We start from the raw sequence: 23,638 nt of genomic DNA on the forward strand, positions 1-23,638 counted from the left end.
ATGCCACATGACCTTTAAGTAAACAGGCCAGAACAGTTTAGGACGTTGCCTGTGTAATCTGGGAATGCCGCATCCCTTCATCAGACCCTGCTCCCAGACTGAGCCTCCTTCCTGTGAGACTCATTCCCTGGGGAACTTTACCTCCTTTCTGCTGGAAGGGAATTCTTTATTTACCCCACGTTCTTTGGCACAAGAGCCATCACCTCAGCATAATACTCTTTTCTCCTAATTCCCCCTCATGGGATAAGTGGTATCACTACTGCTCTGGCACCATTTTGGGAAGACAGAGAAGTAACATAAGCTGTGGGAAAAGGAATTGCAGTATGGTTTGCTTTTCAGCCCACCCACTGCAGAAGTGCCACACAGGTAACACCATCCCAGTCTCAAAAGAGATGGTTGAGGGGATCAGGACAAAGGTACACTAAGACAAGATGGTTCAGAACAAGGACAAGAAAAACACAGCTTGACAGTGTTGCTGTCTGCACTGTGATACTGCTTGGTATCACATGTGCTTAGAATACATGATACTATCAATATATCAGCATACAGTCAATCACTGAGTAGTCCATGACAACTATGGACTTCAACACAGACCAGTGAGGCTTCACACACTTTTCTAGAAGTTTTTCCTCTGGGAACTTTCATTGCTTTATTGTTATACAGGTACAGAAGACACGGCAGTGTGACTAAAATTACAAAGTAGCTAACAAATATGATAGTTATTTTTTTGCTAATTTTTCTCAGGTAGGAGATATATCTTAGTACCTTAGTACAGAAGATGCTAGTACCTACATCTTAGTACGGTAAAAGGAACAATGTTAGTAGTACTTCTCCCTGAGCCAACTGACTGAACAACTGGAAGACGGAAAATGTGATGATGCCTCCTGATCTTCTATAGCTTGTGTGACAAAAGTTATGAGCCAATAATTAAAAATAAGATGTTCCCCATGTAAGTAATAAAAACGAAATATAATGTGATTTGTAATATAGCTCATTACTATTGATGGATGGCTGTTGCATTAGCTGCAGGGTATCTGCAATACCCAGAAATATTTATCACTTCACTCTGGAACACAATCTCACTCTCAATATTAGAAAACAGGTAAGTTTGTGTAGCTATTAATTTTACTGTCCTTGTTTCTTAATTCAGTCACTGTTTTGCTCACAAGGATGATTTGGAACCCTAACTCCTCTCCTCATAAAATCCGTTTTTTTGTTTTGTTTTTTTAAATTATCTATGTAATCTGTGTATCTTACATTTTATAACTGGCCAAATGGCTTGTGACAGAAATATTTCAGTCTCTTTGCTCAACCAGCCTCTATATTTTGCCATGGGACTACCTGAAAGCTGTACACTGGTTTTTCATGACCAACCAAATCCTGCCCACACAAACAGAATGGAAACATCCTCATCAGCTGGCCTAGAAAGAAGCACCTGTTGAATAGGATACTACATTGTTAGGTGAGCACTTGCCACATGACCAGCCTTGAGGTAGTCCTTCTCAGAAGGAAGTAAATGAGGCCTTGTGAGACCCAGCATCATAAAGCTGATAATTCACACAGTCCATGCTCACACTAAGATAAGCAATCCTAGCTCATGTTTTAGTTGTTCTCACAAAAAAATGAATGTCTGAAAGAGCACTTCAAACCATTTCTCTAAATTGCTCTTGTGGCTGTTGGCTGAACACTCCAAATCTAGGAGTGCTAAAGAAACAAACCAGTGGTAGGGACACTCCAAGTAGTGTCTTGAGTTGCTACTACTCTCCTCCATGATGCTGCAAAATGAATGTAATTGCTCAATACCTCCATTTCCTAATTTCTGCTTAGGTATCATGGCTCCATGGGGGGAAAGTCCTGCTTATCAAACCTGATCTATTTTTACAACAAGGAAACCCACCCAGTTATCAAGCAAAGCCAGGTGATGTAATCTATTTGGATTTCAGTAAAGCTTTTGATACTGTCTCTCACAGGAGCCTTCTGGACAAAATGTCCAGCACACAGCTGGATAAACACATCATGCGATGGGTGAGCAGCTGCCGCACAGGTCAAGCACAAAGGGTTACAGTGAATGGGGTGACATCAGGCTGGTGGCCTGTCACTGGTGGGATTCCACAGGGCTCCATCTTAGGCTCTGTATTCTTCAACATCTTCATTGATGACTTGGATGGAGGACTGGAAGGGATACTAGGCAAGTTTGCAGACAATAAAAAACAGGGAGGAGTTGTTGACTCCCTTGAGGGCAGGGAGACCCCACAGAGAGACCTCAACAAATCAGGGGACTGGGCAATCACCAGCCGCGTGAAGTTCGATAAGGAAAAGTGACGGATTCTGCACTTCAGACACTTCTGCACAGGGGCAACCCTGGATGTATGGACAGACTGGGGAATGAGATGATGGAGAGCAGCACCATGGAAAGGGACCTGGGGGTCTTGGTCCATGGCAAGCTGAATTTGAGTCAGCAGTGCCTGGCAGCCAGGAGGGCCACCTGTGTCCTGGGGGCATCAGGCACAGCATCACCAGCCGGGCAAGGGAGGGGATTGTCCCGCTCTGCTCTGCACTGGGGCGGCCTCACCTCCAGTGCTGGGGCAGCTTTGGGTGCCACAGTATAAGAAGGACAGTACTAGAGAGTGTCCAAAGGAGGGCCACACAGATGGTGAAGGGCCTTGAAGAGAAGCCATATGAGGAGCAGCTGAGGTCACTTGCTCTGTTCAGCCTGGAGGACACTGAGGGGAGACCTTACTGCAGTCTTCAACATCCTCATGAAGGGAAGGGGAGGGACAGACTTTGATCTATTCTCTGTGGTGACCACTGACAGGACATGAGGGAAAGGCCTGAAGTTGTGTCAAGGGAGGTTTAGGTTGGATATAAGGAAAAGGTTCTTCACATAGGGAGTGGCTGGGCACTGGAACAGGCTCTCTAGGGAAGTGTCACCAGTAACAGCCTGACAGAGTTCAAGAAGTGTTTGGACAATGCTCTCAGGCACATAGTGTGATTCTTGGGGTTGGTGCTGTGCAGGGTAGCAGTTGGACTCGATGATCCTTGTGGGTCACTTCCAACTCAGCATATTCTGTGATTTTGTATTTTTCCACACCTTTTGTATTGTTCCCTACCTATTTTCAATGCTCACTGTGAGCAGAGCAACTGATAAGCATGCATTAGCTAGATCTTGAAGATCTTCCTTTATGTAATAGAGGTAACTGAAGCCGATACCGATCATGCTTCCAAAAAATCTGAATGACAACCACATATATTTACTTTCATGCCACTATATGCTGATCTCTTAACAACTACTACTACAAAGAATAGCTTTCTTTGAATAAAATACTTGTATTCTACTTACCTGTATTTTTTAGCAAGGGTATCCCTCTCTGTTTTCTGGTTTGCAAGTATTTCATTCAAAGTATGTTGTATCTGAGACAGGCTTTGCATATACAAATCTGTTTAGTATTTTGAAATAATCAAAATGATGATGGCAATAAACAGTAGAAAATAATTACATTAATAGCATTTTCAAATACACAGCTGAAGTATGAAGACACTTTTAGAGCAGTACCTTATACTGTAATGCATACTGGTAGCTCCTTACAATTGGAGTACTTTTAATGAAATACTTATAGAAAGAGTTAAATACAAGTTTAACTTAAAAAAATAGCTGAAGTACTGGAAGATTTGAAGTGCAAGTACCTTGTTAAGGAAATTGGTAAGAGAAAGAAGAATAAATTAAAGAACTACCCTATGGACGTATATAAGCACTGAGTATTTTCAAGCTCTTTGTGTTGCAAGTAGCTACATAACATGACAATTATACTGAAGCTACCTGCAGAAGTTACACAATCTTAACAGGTGCCTAAAACTTCCATCTGAAGTATTACAAGATTGTTTCAAGTTACACACAATGGTATAAAAGCATATCTATCCCAGTTTTACATCATTTCTAACTAATATTATATAGTTAAAAGATAAATTGTCTCTTTTTGTTAGTTATATTTTTCTAAAATAAGAAGAGCAATTATAAATTCTTCTTTATACACCCTATCTCTTAGACATATAACATGAGGGCTAGAAGTCACATCCAGTGGATACCACTGGGATAATTAGCTAAAATTTTAATCTAATTCCTGAGATTCTAAAAGTCAATGCAAGCTTTACATAATCAGGAAAAATGAGAAATTACAGGACTGAATTGGAATTTATAAAATGTTTCCCCAAACCTTTTTCACAGTACCTACCAGTATTTGCCTACATAGTAATATGTGAATATTGTTTTTATTAAGGCAGGTTAATAGAAAATTTGAATCTGTTACTTATAGTAGGTTCCACTTCATGGAAATACCTTGAGATATTACTCTATGTTTTAAGTTTGTCAATGTACTTCCATGTTCTTGTTCAGTCTTGTGCCTCATCAATAGTAACGACTACGACTTAAGTTTAAGAGGTGCTATATTACTAATGCTTTTGTCAGTAGTGGTAACAGATCAGCACATTCATTCCTATCATACCCCTGAACAAGAGAAGTCTGATTACCCCCGAAAAGGAGAAGTCTGGTAGTTCTTTTTGCTTATTTATGGAATTGCGCTGATCTCTCTGCACAGGCTTCTGTCTATTGTATCATCTACCTATTTGTCAAACATTTTTCAAGAAAACACCTATTTTAATAACCAGTCCATATACCATAAATTTGAGTTGGAAGCTATCAACCTGCATAATTCCATATTTCACATTTACTTTTAAAGGTGTAAATTTACTCGTAAATATAATTTGAAAGCTCCAGCTTGTATTTAGGAACATAAATTTAAAACCAAACAGTTTCTTTCTGTCAGGAAGCAAAACTGTTTCATGAGTATGAGATGCTCCAGTTAAACAGCCCTGCCTAGATGAGCAAGGGCAGCTGGGGAGAGAGACCTTGGTCAAAGGCATTCCGGCAGCAAGCTATGCCTCTTGAAGTGTCATAACACGGACACAATAGACTCCAACAGCTACACAGCAGCAGCATCATGATCGTCTAGGAAGTCACTGTTGCTTAGTAAATTCTTGAGATTAATCTGAGCTGAGATTTGATAGCCTAAGACAAATTACATCTCTGGGCATCAGCATTTCTGAAACTGTCCATCACTCACAGTGTCTGCCGTAAAGAATTCTCTTTCTTCCTCTCATAAATTATTTCAGACTCTTGGAAGTCTAGCCACACTAGAATGAAAATGCTGCACCTGCTACTTTACATCCAGACATAGCCGTTCTTGATCAAGCAGGCATTCATGTAACTGAATAATGCTGCCAAAAGTATGCATTCTTATCTAATGATCCCTTTTTATATAATTATGTTGACATGAGACATGCCTCCAAGTGGCATGCCTACCTTTTCTGTTATAATATTCATTCCTGTGCAACTGAAGTACTTCATGAAGTGCCCATACCTGAGAAGTGTTATTAAAATCTTATTCTCTGAAGCTGTATTTTCCAGAGGAGATATTAAAATATATTATGTGCAAGCACATTTTAAAAACAATTATATTGCCAAAGATATTTACCCACTAAAAATAGGTGAAACACTTCAATTTATGTCTACCTGCATCTTTGGAAGTTCTCAATTCAAACAGCAACAGTTCTTCCTGCTTCTTTTCTGTATCTTGTATGGCAGCAACAGACTCCTGTTAATAAACACAGAAATTACCATAAGAAGTAGAGCCAAGCGCACCATACAAAACAGGCCAAGATACATGGCCTGCAGTTTAAGTATTGGTGGACTCAAGTCATTCCAGGTTGGGAATTACTGTGTAAAGGCAATGGGGTGCTGGTAGGACAGAGGTATATAGTGCCAAGGACATGCTCTGCAATGGCCTGTCACAGTCTGGTTTTGCTGTGGCATTCAAACTAGTCCATGCTCAGAGTCCTCCAGAAACCTCTGAGAACACAGCAAAGATTAGACAATGAATTTCACCATGACAGCATCATCTAGACAATGCAGACATAGCTTACAGACATTAGCAAGAGCTCTCCTAACAACTTGTGCAAAAATCTTCCTTGTTGTTTTATGTTAAGATAAACATTATCTAAATATCTTCATCATCATCATGACAATTCATTACTGTTTAAAAAAGAACCATTCTGGAAATGTAATGGAAAGCCTCAGAACTCATGACCTTTTTTCTATTCATGTAAGCAGTAAGAAATGCGTGTCAATATTGACAACTTTTTGCACAATAAATTTAAATTTAAAAGGAATCATGAACAGAGAGAGGTGATAATTAGCATACTTATATACGTAAACCATAACTTGTCTACTACAACTCTCTGCATGATGCTGTTTTTACATGCATTTTAATGGATTATTTAACTTGTATTTTTATATTTTTCAGTCAGCAAATGTCACTATGCAGTAGTATGCTACAAAGCAGTTTAACAAAACTCTGTTACCTATACTTACCACACTGTATTTCTCATGTTGTGGCTCCAAAGCTGCATAATCATTTTTATAGTAGTCGTAACAATGATGTTTTGATTTCCCCTCTCCATAATTAAGAAAAAATAAAAAAAATTTTAAATTAATTTGCAGGAGCATCATAGGCTGGATTAACTAATATAGGTTACAAAGATGCAACAGCAGACCAAATAATGAAAAGTGTCTTGTATATGCAAGTGAGATCAAATTTAGGTAGCATAAAGAAATGAAAGGTACCACTTTCAAAACTACTCATTTCCCTTCCTGTGAAGGGAAATATGGATAATAACAAAAATCTGAAGATGCAAATACGTTCTTATACCTCATTCTCTCAGAAAAAACCAAAACCCATTCACACATCCTATTTTCTGTAAATAAATAAAAAAGTAAATATCATTCAATAGTTAATAGAATTAAAAATATCAGTGCCATAATATTTGAATGTATGATTTTTCCTTACAACTACAGGGTAATCCTACGATTTATATTTTAAAACTGACATACCAGTAACTTCAATATTTTGAACAGGAAGTACAGAGTCTGTAGCACCATACGACTTCAGCAGATCTTTCATTTCTTCATCACAAGCTTGATTCAAAGCACTTTCTCCTGAACCATCCCTCTCATTGGGATTCGCTCCATGCTGCAGCAGAATCCTGACTGCCTATTACACATTTTTGTTATTTGTACAGTGGTAATTCTTGTTGTGGACTTATAATACAACTATATGTGTTATATCTAACACACATCACAAATAATCCAAATTCAAATAAGATACTCTACAACTGTTACACTTGGAATCCAAATAAAACAAATAATTGGCTATTATCAACACAGATTTCTATCTTACATTTCTTACATTTTTCCATTAAAATACACAAATAATTCACAAATTTTCATTAAACCTTTAATTTTTATGGGTTTTTTATGGTTTCATGGTCATACAGAACAATCACAAAACACCATGTATCTAAATTAAAGGGAGCTGGTCAATTACATTAAGACCAAAGTGCAGAAAAGAAGTGCATTTCTTTCTTTAATATTGGTTTTGGTTTCATGAACTGATAATTTTTTTCCTAATTACAAAACACTTGCAAGTTTGCTTAATTGCAAAATGTGGAAATTAGATTAGTGGCACTAGTGGAATCATCTACACCTCAAATTCAGATCATATGAAAGCACTGATGAGGTCAGAACTTGGATGGTAAAAGAATTTTCATATGTATGAGTTCTCAACTTTAGCATTTCTTCTTATTTCTTACACTCAGAGTGCAGTTAAGGAGGAAAATATATCAGAAGGAGAATGATGACTTGACATTCAGGATGTTCTCTGTTGTTTTTCCCCCAAAATATTGAATAATACAATTACATCTTTGCAAGAACCCTACTGATAGTTTGGCTCCAGGCCTGTGAAATCATCCCCTTTGTTTTACCCTGGCTCATAGAAAAAGATAAATGTGATGAAACGTGAATTGTCCTGACAGAAACAGAAGAAGTATATTTAAGCCAATCTGGCGTCACCTTTACACTTCTGTTCCCCAGAACTCACTCTGCCAAAAGAACATTTTATTTATTTTTGTGCAGTGCTGGGCACCACAAGTTAAGAAGATTGTGAAGGTCCTTGAATGTGCCCAGAGGAGGACAACAAAGCTCATGAGAGTGCTGGGAGACGTGTCCTGTGAGGAGCCACTACGGACTTTGGGCTTGTCTAGTTTGGAGAAAAGGAGGCTGAGGGGTGACCTCATTGCTCTCTACAGCTTCCTGAGCACTGGAAGGGGGGAGGGTGATGCTCACCTCTTCTCCCTGGGATCCAGTGATAAATGAGTGGGAATGGGTCTAAGCTGTGCTAGAGGAGAGAGGTGGTCAGTGTCCCAAGCCTGTCAATGTTTAAGGAGCATTTGGACAATGTTAACATGATTTAACTTCTGGTTGGCCCCAAAGCAATCAGGCAGTTGGCCTAGATGATCACTGTAGGTCCTTTCTAACTGAAATAGTCTGTTTTCTAGAACCACAGAATGGTTTGGGTTGGAAGGGACCAGTTAATAAAAAATTGTTGATTTTTAAACAACAGGCCCAGGATCTTTTCTTCACAAAAAGAATTTTTTTACAATGAAGGTAGGGGGACACTGAAACAGATTGCCCAAAGAAGTTGTGGATACCCCGTCCCAAGAAATGTCCAAAGTCAGGTAGGACAGGGCTTAGGGAAAGCTGACCTAGTGAAAAAATGTCCCATCCAGAGCAGGGGGCTTTATGACTATGCGCTACACTCCTCTCCTGCTTAAGCCACAACCACCAGGGGCAGCTGTGATAGCTGCATCCAGTTTACTCCAGACTTTGGGGGACCTAGAGCACTGTCTGGAAAAGTGACCCAGGCATCTTACTGGTATGTAAATATGACCGTAAGTCAATCATCTTACTTCAAAAATAGTGCACAGCCCAGGGCCCCTTGAGCTCTCTCACACAGCAATGGGCTGCACACCAGGACCCCCACTTGAACAGGGACACCTCTCAAGTGTTACTCCTCGAGGCTGAGAAATTCCTTGCCACAAGAGATTCTCCATAATTGATGCTGAACTTTGAAATCTTAGCTAAGTGATAGAAAGGACTGATTGTGCACATATAGACCTTTAGACATAAACTGCTGACTAAGCCTGGGACTAAGTCTGGATCCAGCCATCTGAGAAGGAGTTTAGAAAGCAAGGGGGTCCCTTCTGAACATCATGAGCCAACAGGAGGGTCCTCCTTACAGTTTGGACCCTGTTCTCTATGCAGTAAATAATAGAATTGTGTTACACAACTGTCACATTTATCAGTGAACTTTGATAACTCACTGCTTTATATCAATAAAGTGTAATATTGCTTCTCTCTTAAGTGTGAAGTGCATCACTCCCATCTGCAGGAGCACTGAACTAATCAATGAAACTGAGAATGTTCAACTTTAACACTGTTTTTAAGAAGCCCGAAACTGGGAAAGAACCACAGGGAGTTTCTGAATTTTTATGATTTGTCTGCTGTACTAAAAAAGTCAACTAACTGTACAATTTCAACTGTCACTATTGAAGAATATTTTTCTCTGATTTTGATCACTTTAAAGAATACTGGTTTATTTCCTAAATGCAAATCTACACTAAAATTGTGTTAGTAACTTTAATGAAATAGGGATTTTGCTTTGCTGATTCTCTGTTGGAAACTGGTGTCAGGACATCTCATGTAGAAGAAAAATATACCTCCAAATAATTGCCAGAAACAGCATCGTGTATTGGTAAAACACCACAGAGACTTCTGCTGTTAACATCAGCACCTGCTTTCAGTAATTCTAAGATCACATCAGTAAATCCTCTGTTGGAGGCTTCATGAATTGCTGTCCAACCTAATTAAAGAAAGATGACACATACAGTATGCATCTGATTTGGAAAGATCTCAAAGGTCACTAATTAGTAACTCTACATTTTGCTGCATTTAAGATAAGTCATACAAATAATAATCTTGACATGCCAAGGTAAACTATTTTGTGTGTAATTCAGTTTACTTCAGAGAAAAACTTGTCCAGTATTAAGCAGAAAAACACTGCTTTCTTTTCTACTGCAGTACTAAAAATAATAAAAGAAACAAAACATTGGAGTAGAAAAACTAAAAACTCAGAAGCACAATATTAATAGCCTGATTTCTAATACCAGTAGCATTTTATAATATCAAGTCTGTCAGGCATCTAGAATAAAACACTATCCATTTTGAGACTATGAAAACAGAAACGTGTTATACACTTAGGTAGGAAAAAAGAAAACATAATCTTGTCATCTGGTTTTTGTCTTACTTCCTAGGGAAAAAAGACCTGTCTGAATGTGCTTCACACATGCATACACTGTTGTGCATAAGCTCCACCAAACTTTCCAGTTCACTTCTGTACACATCTCTGAAAACGTCCTCTTCAGCAGAGTAGCAAGATCCTATTAAAGCCTATGCTGAGAAATAGTCTGCATTACCTCCATGCTGACAAAAAAGCCAGGTATTCATTCTGTGTGCTTGCATTTGCTCAATGAGCTTCTTTCCCCCTCAAAATTTTAAGTCAAGAATCCATAATTTTAATAAAATGACACAAATTATATAAACATATATGTGCTACAGATTATGTAAAATTGTAACATAAAACAAGCCTGTAAGAGAGTAATTTTCAAACCTGCGTAGTCCTGTTCATTGACACAAATTCCAGATGATATTAGAGTCTTCACCAAAGACACATCTCCTCTCCTAGCAGCAATATGCAGCTGAGTTTCCCCTTTCTCATTTCTCCTAATTTTCATCTTTCTCCCAGCTCTTGTATTACGGGCACCATGTACAATTACAGCTTCTTCCCTGGTAGATTCTAAACAGATATTGGGTGTTCATTAGAAATTTTTTTCCACAAAAAATGCTTAACTATAAACAGAAAATTTAACTTCATAATTGATTTGAATTGATGTAAATGTGTGCAATACTGTTGCTTTAATTATTCAATAACATCAACTGGCTATATCAAAAGTTTAAAAGGTACTGTAGAAGGTCCTGTGTAACAGGTCAGATAACAAACAGATCCTATACTAAAGAATTTCCAGTTAAAACCTAGATGATTTAACAAGGGTACAACAAATCAGGAATCCACAAGAAAGGTAACAAGGTTGAAATTTTATACTGTATAGAGGTAGGGAATATGTTAGGTTTCTCCATGGACTACTTTCAGGTTGTGAGGCTGCTAAATATATAAATTACACACACAAAGGTATTTCAGAAACTATAAAAAAGTAGAGACTTGAGCATCACTTCTTATCAGTTCCTAATTCTGTATCAGGAAAAAGCTGTGTGTATATGTGTGTGTGTATATATATATATATACACATACACATATATAGTTATATATCTACAGCTGGAAGAACATAAATATACACAGACACACACGTTATTTTTACAGCCGTGATGTGAAAAACTACTGTAGACTGATTACAAGTCTTTGAGTAATGTCTAGTGGCATAGATAAACTGTCTTTTAATTTAAGCTGTGCACGATTGAAGCCATAATTGCAAATAAACTTGATTTAATCCTTATTGGTTCACAAAGCAAACTACATCAGCCATCCACTTTAATGATATCATGTGATCATCAGAGAGGTTCTAATTCTGAAGCTTCAGGTAACAGACCTACTAAAGTGTAAGAGATACAATGGAATGAAGTACTGATTATGTGTACAGAGTTAAGGACAACCCCCTCTTCAAACTGCTACCAAAAAGACAGGATATGTAAATCCTCAAAAGCTCTATCATGCATGCTAACTTTTTAAAAACTCCTGTTCCTTCTATTACAATTCCATACCACCAAGATATTTTTTAAAAGTTTACACTGTTCCTTCTCTGATTTCTTGAAAATATGTAACTTATTCAAAAACCACAAAAGTGTAACATTTTAAATAAGCATTCTGCAACACTTATCCATGGCTTTTTTCTTTTTATTCCTATGAACAGTTAGTTGTGAATCTTCCTCTTCTCATCAAACAAGCTGTTTCCTCAAATATTTTCAGTCAGCATTATCCATTAGTATCAAACATCTTCTGTGCTTGACAGCTGCCTTTCTTCAGGTGCCTCCTGCTTCTGGAGAATTTGCTTTTCCAATGTTTCTTTTAAAGTAAACTATGGAGCTTGCCATACAAGACTATTTGGAGGAACATGAAAGACAGACCAAAGTGATACTAGAACAGACATACAGTGAGGATATACCCATACTGATTTTAAATGAGCTTGCTCACTGTAGGCTGTTCAAACCTGGGAGAAAGCATTCAGGAAACCCTCTTTGCACTGAGGGTGCTTGGCCTACACTGTATTGGCAACAAGAAAAACTCAAGAGTTCCTTTTTAAATGAAAATTTGAGACTCTAGAGCACACAAAGGCATCACATTATTAAAATACTCCTCGAATCTAAGACCTACTTTACCATAAGATAATGTATTGTGTTTTGTCTAAAAGCTTCTGGGTCTGAACTCCCAAAGCAATCATCCACTTTCTGATTCTTCCTTTTCTTCCCTTTTGATTTAGGGGAGAATGTCCTAGGGACTTTTTAGAGATGTTGAAGGAAAAAAAAGGCACACAACAGCCCATTAAGCTAATGAACCTTAGCAATATTGGCTGCAAGTGAACAGAAGTAATTGCAAAGTTTTCCAGTTAAATTGTCATGCACAACAGTTTGCTTCATGGCTGTTAGGAAACATTTGCAAAAGCATGATGGGACATTGGTTTGTGAATCACAAAATACTGGTTCTCTGTGGGATGCATTGCCAGGTGGGTCACGAGCAGGAAAGATCCAGATCTTGGCAAATATAAAGTCCAGTCAGAACAGTACAAAGATAAAATGAAGAGATTACCATAACCAGCAATCAGGTTATATTAGGCTGACATCCCTCAGCAACTTCAAGGACATTGTCCTTCAATACCTCAACACTGTCTAGGAGCAATTATTTCCACAGGTTGAGCTATAAGAGAAGAAGCAAGCTGTTTGTACCTTCCTTCTGTATAAGCACAATAGAAATGTTGGGAGCCTAGTAAGTGACTGACTGTAGATGAAAATGACACTGTGTTATTTGTGAAGAAAAGATTTTTATTCAAGAATAGAATAATATAAGGAAGACCAGTGAGACATAGGAACAATCAGATGAGATAAAAAGGTCAGTTAATGAAGAAAAAGCACCGGAGAGTAAAAACATCTCAAAACCCCACAAATCAGAAAGCATCATCCCATTTTCCACTTTATTTCTACAGCAATCTGAATGCCATTGTCCTGGACTCCAAATTTATTAAGGCCTTCAACTGTATAAAGGGCTATACTTTCTTGCACCACCTCTGAAATGGCAACACTCTCCTGGTATAAAGGGAATAATTAATTTTATCTGAATAAAATATTACCTGAAGAATCTCTTACGAGGAAAAAAGTAACTTGGGACATGCTATCCCAGAGGAGACCAAAAAATAAAACACAAATGTTTGGAATAAATCTTTTTAAAATAATAATTGTGCAAATAGGAGGCAAAAAAAAGGGTTTTAAGAGGGGAGGGATCCTATTGGAACTACAAGTTTTGGTTTTAGCAAGTCTTGAGTACTACAGTTCTCTGGTTCCAGAAAGAACCAAAGTATACATGATGAGTGCTAGCTTTATCAAAAAATCAGTAAGTGAAAATATTTAGAGGTTAAAGATGAGTTGGAGTAGCACTCTATCATGATGGTAAGGCTACAAGATAAATGCAAATCTTAGACATGGGATGAAAATGCTAAACAAAAAGCTGCATGCGCAGGCAGAAGAGAATACAACTACTGGAGTTGTATTCTCTTATTCTCATACAAGTAGGTTTGTATCTATACCACAGCTAAACCCAAAGGTACCAGTACAATCAGAGTCTATGCTAATTTGTCCCTGATGAGGATATAGCCTATAAAATAGAAATGGATCTTTGTGTGTCAAATATACGGACAGCCCTGTTCTTTGATCTGTGACACGTAAAACAGTTAACTAAAGACCAACCTAGTGTTACTTTAAACTGCTGTTTATGTAACATACTTAAGTAAGGATCAGCTTGAAGCTCTCACTTATGATCCTGCCTCCCCTCAACCACAATGCTGAAAGACTGATGAATGTAACATAAACAAAATGTGCATTCTGTAAAATGGAGTGCAGAAATTCTGGAAATATTTCAGGGTTTAGGTATTTAGTAGAGTATTTGCTCAGCATGCTATATATATCTTTTGTCAAGTTTTCTCTCACACATTTCAAAAAGCCTTCCTCATGTACATTTGGAAAAAGAACTCCACTGGTTTACAAAGTATTAACTTCTCACCTGACTTCTTAGACGTTTGCTGTTCTGATGCTTGACTCAATTGTGATTGATTAGATGAAAGCTTGTTGTTGCTGCTGCTGGAATATGAGGCTGCCTTTGCTTTTTGCCTTGTCTCCTGAGGATTTGCACATGCTGGTTCTGACTCCTCTGTCTGTAAGGAAATCTATCAAAACAAAGGCAAAGAGAGTTTTAAACTTAGGGCTGATCCATTTGGTTTTTTTCCATTAACATCAGATTACACTTGATTTGTCAAGTTTTGCAAAAAATCGTTCTGAAGGTGTTCTCGCATCAGTATTTAGACTCCTGTCACTCAAACTACTACTGCTACTCTGCATGAGACTATGCTGATCCCTGCCACATCCTGTTGTAACTTTAAAACACACACATTGTGAGAGAAAGCCAAAGCAAGTCAGTATTGACTGAGAATCAAGTTCTGTTAAATCAGCAGTCCTAGAATGTTGTGCACACACTCTTTCTCCAGAAACCATGGATGTGAGACAACACAAACTGGTGATCTCCTCCCCTTTACAAGCAAGTTGCTGAGCTTCCACCAGTGCTGCCCTTTTATTCTGCAAATGAGTTTCCACTGTACCATTGCCGCATTACATTCCTGTTACAATACCACCTGACTTAGTTCAGTTTCCCTAGAACATTAAGTAGGATGCTACAATTATGAACAGATACAACAGTAGTCTGGCCCATTTCATTAGGTGCATCATCAGTGAAATATGTTTTCTGTAAAGTTCCTTGGACTGTAAGTGCACTAAACTTGAGGTCCATGTAACATAAGACATTATTTCTGAATAGTTTTACTCTTGTAGCCTCTGCTATAACAATAGCCTTTTTGGAACTTTTTTCTTTTTCTGCCTTCAGAGAAAGGTTCCTGAAGAGCTTTATTCTTGTGTTTTTCACCAAAATCGTTTTTCTGCTTTGTTCATGTTTAGCAAAACTTCCTTTGATGCTCCAATGTTATCATGTTGAAGTACATCTGCATTTAATTCTATCTCTAAAACAGCCCATATACTTAGCTTCATTTTCTGATAAATTGCTTTATTATATACTAAAAGAAAACTCTGCTGCCATAAAATTAACTGATTTTCTCTGTGCTGCTTTTTAAGACAGCAAGACCAAGAAATTAAGGAACTAATAAATATGTGTAAAAAAGTGTAAAAATTAATGAGTAAAATCCAACAATAAATATTACTGAAGTGCTTTAAACTTTTATTTATTTTTGAAATTTGAAGTGAGTTTTAATTAATAATCTGCCTTCAAAACTTCCTTGCTTCTGTGGTCATAAACCAGAGCTGCAGTTTCACATTTCTGACAAGCCTGTCTACAATTATTCCAGAAAATTATAAAGAAGGGCAAATAATACATCAAAACCACACAGAATTAACTCATGGCAACCTCAAAACACAGCTGGTCCAAAGGCCAGTGACTAATTAGGGTTAGCATTATCCTTCTGATTACTTTATATTTGGGGACACACTGTAACATTTGACACAACTACTGAAATGATCAGTTACACAGTTACAGTAATAGGTTTACATAATTAAATGTTTACAGCACCTTCTTTTTCAATCATTTAATGTTTTAAAGCATAATCTAAGACTATACACCATGGATGCTGTTACACCACAACATTTCAAAGGAGACATAGGCTGCATAACTGTGAGTAACAAGGACAGTTATCATAACCACATAAAACTTCAAAAGCTCCAAAAGATGTATCTATGCACGCTACACTCTACATCTCAGATGTTATCTGTTATCATTGTTCAAAGGAAGAAAACAGAAGGGGAGAATGCAGCTCTTAGCGCCAAAAGCTGTTGCATTATATCCAAACACTGCCCCAAGTGACTGATGATGGTGTCTTGTCTTCACGAGGCACCAGCTCCCTCATCCTACTGAGATCTCACAGCATAACTACGCAACCTCTGTGCAAGTCAGTGTCTTCCCAACCCTTTCCTCTCAAAATCCAACACAACTTACTCGACACAGAGGCAAGACATAACTATCCTACTGCTACAAGCCAGGCAACAAATGGCAGTTTCAGTCAGGTTTCTGCAAGCACAAACAGGCACTGCAGTACCATGCTTTCTGTAAATTAGCTCTGCAGCACTTGCAAAAACAGCAAGAACCACCATCCATGAGACACAGCTGATTGCCTCTGCCCTCCATCTTCATGTGGCTGTACCTTTATCCCAAGCACTAGTAAGGATGAGCATAACATTGACTATCACTCTCAGTCCCTGCTGGACGTCTCCAGTACATTGTGTGCTGGTTTTGAAACATACTTCAGAAACAGTCATCTGCTTTAGTTTACTGAACACTGTCATTAAGCCCGCAACTGTTCACCATGAAGTTAGAATTCTTTGTAAAGAAGTACCTGGTGCTGGCTTGCATCTTCTATACACTGAGTATTTAACATATTCTTTGAATCATCTCCACCTGATATGAAAATCAAAGACAGAAAGAAACCAGAATTGAAAAGAGATCATAATTTACTTTGCATACATATGATCACATGTCTGCAATATTGCATGTACATTACTTACGATATTTATCTTTCAAGAAAAATTATCAAGCCCTTAAGGGTTTTATTGGAATCTAAAACATATCAATATATAAAATATTTATCAAATTTTGTAGTCTAATCTTGGTTGCAAATAGCCTCTTGTTGAAACCAGCTTTGGTGAGAGTAAAGACTGGCACATACTTCCAAATTTTCTTGATGATTAGTGACCTGAGCAATTCTTTTTGAAACTTAGTGTAATCCCTGGCTCCTCTCTGTAAGACTTAGTGCTTCAGGATACCTAAGGAATCTCAGAGCAGCAGGCTGAGAGCCCTCACTAGCACCCCATCCATCTAATCTTCATGTCACCTGATAGCTTCTCATGGGGAAGTCTTATATTATCCCAGTCTCCCTTCAAGTCTAGTTTTGAGCTCTGGCTATGAGCCCTGCCATCTTATGAGCAAAGACCCTCTTCCTTCTCTGAGAAAGGTGAATGCCATCTGATGCCAGAAGGCCTGGTGACATCTAGACCATGCCTTTACTGAAACGCCCAGAATTTTGGCAGTGACATTAGCTATGGAGTCATGCATTAATAGACTGGGTTTTTCTGCTTCTTCCAACAGCCCTGCTCACAAGTGGAAGAAGAAAGGAAAAAACTGCCTGTCTACCAGATTCCCTTATCAACTATCCTGAGGCTTTGAAGTCTCTTTTGATTATCCCTGGACTTAATGTTACAGCTTTATTGCCATCCATGTGGAAAAACAGTAATGGATAATAGTCTACGGGATTGGGACTCCTTCTGACTTAAACATACTACTGCCCACACTGGCTCATGGGTGTCCATAGCCTTAATCCTTGCTCTAATCAAGGTTTATCTTGTACCTGCTTCTGATCAAACAGCCTCCTCCAAACTTTCTTCACAACTTAGTTCGCAAGACTGTACAAGACCCAACTCTCTCCTTAGCCAATCACTAGCTCTAATCCAACTGTCTCCTTACAAACTCACTGGTTGTTACCTACCGTAAAATTTTCCTGTACCCAGCCCTAACAGCAGTTAAGGCTTGGCAACCCCTAAGATCTAGATCTAATCCTAGTTTCCCATTTCTTATCTTATGGATCCTTCAAAATTCAGATTTTATGCCAATTTAAACCAAATTTTATCCCTACCTCTAAACCATACCTCATGCATCAGCAAGTCAAGAAATGCTGCATCTTCCATTTAGATAGACAACTATTGTGTTTCACACCTTCATTTCAAATTTAAAGGTAACCCCAGCCCAAGAAACAGCTGAACCTCACCATCTTTTATACTCTGTCAATGTACAGCAACTGCAGAGGGTAAGGAGTGCTCACTGGTAACTCTGGCATGAGACAGTGAAGGCCACAGAGTTACTAGAAGTAATTAAGCAAATACAGTTCAATAGATATTCTAAGTTTCTCCATTTACTGGTGACGATATGTCAGAATAATTCTTTCCTACCTGCTACTGAATATCTTCTGGATTTTGCTACATAACTTTTAAGAAGTTTCCTCATAGATGGGTCAGAAGTTTCTTCTAATGCACACCTTCCCATCTGGTTTTTTAATAAGGGATCAGCTCCATACCAAAGTAATAAGTTCGCCATCTAGAAGAATAAGTTTTTCAGATAATTTCTGTTCTGACAGTATTTTTCATAATCCTTATGGATTCTCTCTCTTTTACTTGATAACATGAGCAACTAAAATCAAACCCCTCTTTATTCTAGTTCATAAACACCAAGCATTCCCCTAGATGCATCATTATCCTATAGTCTTATTATTTTTATTATTATAAATTGTTCCAGTTATTAATCTGATGCCATTAAGATAAGGTCTCCCAAAACACAGGGTAGGATTCATCCTCCATAGCTCTTAACTGGCAGAAAATAACAGGTGATTTTAGGGTTCGGATCAGCTTATACATTTAGGGTATCTACTTTAGGAGAAAATAAATTGTGCTCTAGATGTGTGTATTGTGACTCCTGTGACTGCAAGGGAATCTTGTTAAGCATGGAGTGGTTTGAATAGAAATCAGGCAGGGAGGAGTTACTTGCAAGCTCCTGAATTTACCTATAATCTAAAAAGGCCAGCCCCATACAAAAACATTATGTGACCTTTTGGACTCAAGTACAATGATTTCTATTCCAAAATCATATTTTGTGTTCAATTTGGAATATACCTCATAATGACCTTCTTTAACTGCATCTTGCAAGGGTGTTATTTGTTCCCTTTGTGTAGCATTAACATCAGCTCCTGCTTTCAAAAGCAGATTTGCTATCCCATAAAAGCCTTCCACGCTTGCTATATGTAGCGCAGTCAAGCCTACGAAAAAGAAAAACATGTATTTCACATTTGGGTGAAAAAATTTCTAAAAATTTATGTCATTTTTAGGTTGTCTCTGATAAAGACTTCACAGAGTATATTGAAATAGTAAAAACTGATGCATTCCAGTAAGATGTATGAAGAAATGTTTATGAAAATATCACAAGGGTTGGGAGACCTCATGCTTTTGACAAAATTCACACCTACTGAGGAAGTAGATGCTGGGGTAACAACATTAGTTTTAGATTTGATAGTTCTGCTATGAAAGGAGAGATTAAAAATTATTCATCCCATATTTTAGTAATTTCTCCTGGAGTAAAACATATATGCTGTTTTAAGGACAAGTTAATTTTTCACGGCACTCTTTTATTTTCATGGCTATACTGAAGAGGGTAAGTAAGAAAGAAGTGACAAAAATAAAGACATGAATTATTTACTACCAAACAAAAACATTTTTAGGACTATCAAGAATGGTTGGAGTGTTCAAATAGATGAAAAATCCCTAGTGAAATTCCATATTCACTCCCAGGTATATGGAAAAAAACTGTATGACAAGATATGACATGAATTCTACTCCATGAAGGACCTGTTTAGGAAAAATATGGAATACAAGTCTTTGAACTGGGTTTAGCATAGCCATGCATCAGGTCCTTAAATACGCAGGGTGAGAGACATAAGGGAAAAACACAGACGATTTTCCACTTATTATTTTCCAGCTCTAAAACTAACATGCCCTCCAGAAGATCACTTTCATGGATAGTGTCACTCTTCAACAATTTTCCATTATCAAAAGGTTGTCAGGGCCTAATTCACATACGAAATAGGTGAATTAATAAGGCTTAATAAGATTGTTTCAGTCCCATTATGCAAAATTATCTTAATTTCACTAGAGAGAGAAACTCTTGAGGCTCTTTTATACACAGCCTAATCCTGAATATTGTTTATTCCTAGTAACTAGGTTTATTATGAAATCTGTTAAGGAGATAATAAAAGTTGTCATTTAGGGGATGTACTAATTTCTCCCTCAGTAAAAAGTATGCTCTACCTGATATAATAATAAGACCCAGAAAAACTGCACCTGCAACACATTCAATTAATAATCACTAGAGATTACCAACATGAGCATGCAAGGACACTGTGCAGGCTCCAAATCAAGGAGAAACACAAGTCTCACTGCAACTGTTTCTCAGATCCCTTGGGATACTGTGAGTCAAGACTCAAACTTAGAGCACACGACAGTATCTCTAATATGCTGTCCATATCCTACACGCTGATGTCCAGGAAATACAAAGGAGAAAAAAAACCAAACCAAACCAAACCAAAACAAACAACAGAAGATCTCAATAATTCAGTTAGGTACTGAGAAGAGTACCAGAGCATAGGAATAAGGAAAAAATACTAGACTAAGAAGCTTTGAAGGAGGAGAACAGACACAGAGGCAGAATATAATATTCAGAACAATGATTTAAAGAGACCAAGATGAAAGTGCATGTCAAAAGGACATAAGCCTGGTAAGTCTACTTCTTTCTGATTACACCTGCCTCATGGAAAACAAAGGAAGCAGGGCCAGGTCAACCTCTCATCCTTTCAGGGAGTATAATTAAAAGATATTTTGTGCAGCTCTGCTCCTTTTGCACCAAAAAACCAGCAGGAAGAGTCTGGGGGATGAAGAAATGGTGGCCTAGCAAAATATGCAAAGGCAGGAAAAGGAAGCAGCTGTGACATCAAACTCTAAAACCAGTGCACTTTAGTACACTCGCCTACTGTGGCTGCAGCTGAACCCACACTATCAGCACTTCTCGGTTGTCAACAGAGGGCTTTGAACCCCACCAACAAAATATTTTCTCATCTGCCTCTAGCACAAGTTAGAATATTACAAGTCACACTGTTAGCTCAAATGCCTGTTCTGTAAAAGTCTGAGGTTTGCCACTGACCCCATCTACCTCTCAATATATCCCAGAATACAGAGAATTTCAACCTTAATTTTGGTCTGTTATGTGCTTGCATTATGCAATAGCCTGTAACTGCAGAACGTGTGTTCTTTTCTTTCCTGCAGGACAGTTGTGAAATCCTAGCTGCTAGCACAATATGGAAAGACTGTAAGAATGAAGTTTTCTAGCAGAAGAGTCTGCAAACTCCTTGTTACAGGAATTTTTCAGAGACTAATGGATGAGACAGGGAAGTGCAGATTAGGAATAATCTTATATTTGAAACAACCAAGTAATAATTAAGGTGAAGTCTTTGGCACAGAGTATCACCCACAAAAGTGAGTAAGGTAAATTGCTTGAATTAAATAGCTGGCTGCTATTTGTCGAGATTTTTTTTTCCCTGCCCAAGACGAAGAAAAAATGGAAAATACCAAGTAATCACAACTTTAAAAATTTAAAACAGTGCTCAACTTCACTCAAGATGTAAAGGGCGAAATCAAAGTTCCTGAAAAATTAAACTGGAAAATCTACATCTTGATGTCTCAAGTTCGCCACTGAAATGGACAATGAATGGACCCCAACTTTAAAACCTATGAAGTTGATTATTTAATTAGGGACTGTTTTGTTATAAGCATGCATGGAATCATTGAATTAAGGCTATGTAAACCTAATTGCATCACTCTGTAACTTTTTTAAGTGCTTACTTTTCCCTCAAAATTTTCTTTTCTTGTATACTTTTGTAACTAGATCTACCTGTTTTTCCATGCACAAGTACTAAGTTAAACCAATAAAAATTCAATAACCAATTGACCAGTCACAAACCTACAACCTTGCCCACTGCACAAACTTGTAACATATGGTTTTATTAGTTATAGGCAGGTATTTGTATTGAAAATAGTATTTTAGTACAACTGCAACTTACCAGCATAATCCTGAGCATTTACTTTTCCACCGGCTTTTATTATCCTATGTACAAGATCTATGTCCTGGTGAATAACAGCTCTATGCAGTAAGTTCTCACCATACGCATTCCTCCTGTGGATTGTTGAAAGTGAAAGGGGGCGAGTTGGATTTACAGAATTCCTACCAAAGGCTTCTCGTTCTGAAAAATAATGTTAAAGATCAGTTGCACAGAAAAGTATCTTTTCTCTTTTATCTTGGCTTCACTTTATATTACAGTTAGTAAATAAGCTTTCTGAAGAAACAAATGTTCATTCAATCTAGTAAAAATGAAAATCTCAAAAAACACATCACAAATTGAATAATAACATCATTTAATAAAAGATGTCATAGTGCATTTCATAACAAAACTCCAATTGAAATTCAACACACAGAAATATGACTATGTAGAAGTGTTTTAACTTCAGACTTCTTCCTTTCTAGTGACATTTTTGCAAGGTGTATTGCTTACCAATGGATGATAAAACCACTATTCCACATACAAATCATTATAAGGTGATCATTTCAATAACTAGTCAGTAATTCAATAATTTAACTTTTCTTAAAAGTCAAATTTATCTACCATTCTTTTTTACTCATCTGTTTTTTAAAACCTCTGGTTTGTGAGCAAGTGATTGAAATTAACTCCCTCAGGTTATCTTTTCTCATTACTTCACAACCAGCTCAGTCATTTCTGTAAAGAGTGAATATGAGGTCTAAATGTAAAAAAAAAAAAAAAATTTAAGAGACTGTTTTTAATGTTTAGCTTAGTATTTTACAAAACAAACACTATTTCCCATTATGCAGTCATCACAGTTTTCAGCTTGGCTGAAACTATATCCAGTACATAGATGAGCTGTCCTGTACTTCACCAGCAGTGCCATTCCAGCATCCCTTAAAACTGTGGAGAAGAGCATCCTGGCTACTGCCTCTGACAAAAAACAAGGAGGGAAGAAAGACGGGAAGGAAAGAACAGGAGAACCACTTGCAGATAAACATAGTGCAGGCCTAGGCCATTAATTCATCTACTAATGAAAACTCTTAGGACAGCAGGCTGTTTTACATTGCTCCTCTCCAGAAGCTGTAGCAGAAATGCCCCATTGGCTCTAAAACTCCACCCTGGTGCCAGTGATGCCTTAAAGAACCTAGAAATGAAAAAACACACTTTTGAGATAATATTAGTACAGGAGGTGATATAAAGGCTGGCCTTTATTGGAGGCCTCCAGGGGCAGATATGGAAAATGCTGCCCCCTGCATGGGGTGAATACAGTTTTATAAGTTTAGCAAATTAGCATAACTGACAAAAATCCCCATTTAGAGACATAAGTGGTGAGGTAATTCCCCCCTGGTTCAATCCTTTACTAAATCCTCTCCCCTTAGATAGGAACTAAACTTTGTTTATGAAAATGTGTTTTGAAGAGCTGGTTTCAACCTTGGCTCCCAGGAAGAACCGAGATAGGATAGGGGCCTTGGACTCCCAGCTTGGAGCCTCTGGAATGTGTTTTGTCTTTCTGCCTATCGGGATAGGGAAAAGGTAGGGGAAAGCACTGGGGCTAACTACAAATACAATAATGGGCTACAGAGCTACAAATACATGTGTGAAGAATATAGAGAATACATAAAAGCAA

The 23,638-nt window shown here is 37.8% G+C and overlaps 1 protein-coding gene across 4 annotated transcripts in view; it reads right to left on the bottom strand.

The window, feature by feature from the left end:
* ANKRD31 (ankyrin repeat domain 31) overlaps positions 1 to 23,638 on the bottom strand; it is a 64,693-nt gene that overhangs the window by 21,211 nt on the left and 19,844 nt on the right. For 3 of the 4 annotated variants that reach the window (XM_039567520.1, XM_039567521.1, XM_010392779.4), the window contains 11 exons: positions 21,994 to 22,173; positions 19,001 to 19,143; positions 18,284 to 18,428; positions 16,678 to 16,739; positions 14,289 to 14,451; positions 10,617 to 10,802; positions 9,667 to 9,809; positions 6,944 to 7,103; positions 6,425 to 6,507; positions 5,567 to 5,648; positions 3,341 to 3,437 (listed from right to left, as the gene is read on the bottom strand). In XM_039567520.1, the coding sequence (XP_039423454.1) occupies positions 3,341 to 3,437; positions 5,567 to 5,648; positions 6,425 to 6,507; positions 6,944 to 7,103; positions 9,667 to 9,809; positions 10,617 to 10,802; positions 14,289 to 14,451; positions 16,678 to 16,739; positions 18,284 to 18,428; positions 19,001 to 19,143; positions 21,994 to 22,173 (1,444 nt within the window). The remainder of the gene's footprint in view (positions 1 to 3,340; positions 3,438 to 5,566; positions 5,649 to 6,424; positions 6,508 to 6,943; positions 7,104 to 9,666; positions 9,810 to 10,616; positions 10,803 to 14,288; positions 14,452 to 16,677; positions 16,740 to 18,283; positions 18,429 to 19,000; positions 19,144 to 21,993; positions 22,174 to 23,638) is intronic. The other variant, XM_039567522.1, reaches the window with a different exon arrangement.

This window comes from Corvus cornix, chromosome Z (assembly GCF_000738735.6).
Source record: "Corvus cornix cornix isolate S_Up_H32 chromosome Z, ASM73873v5, whole genome shotgun sequence".
In the NCBI taxonomy this organism is placed as follows: Eukaryota; Metazoa; Chordata; class Aves; order Passeriformes; family Corvidae; genus Corvus; species Corvus cornix.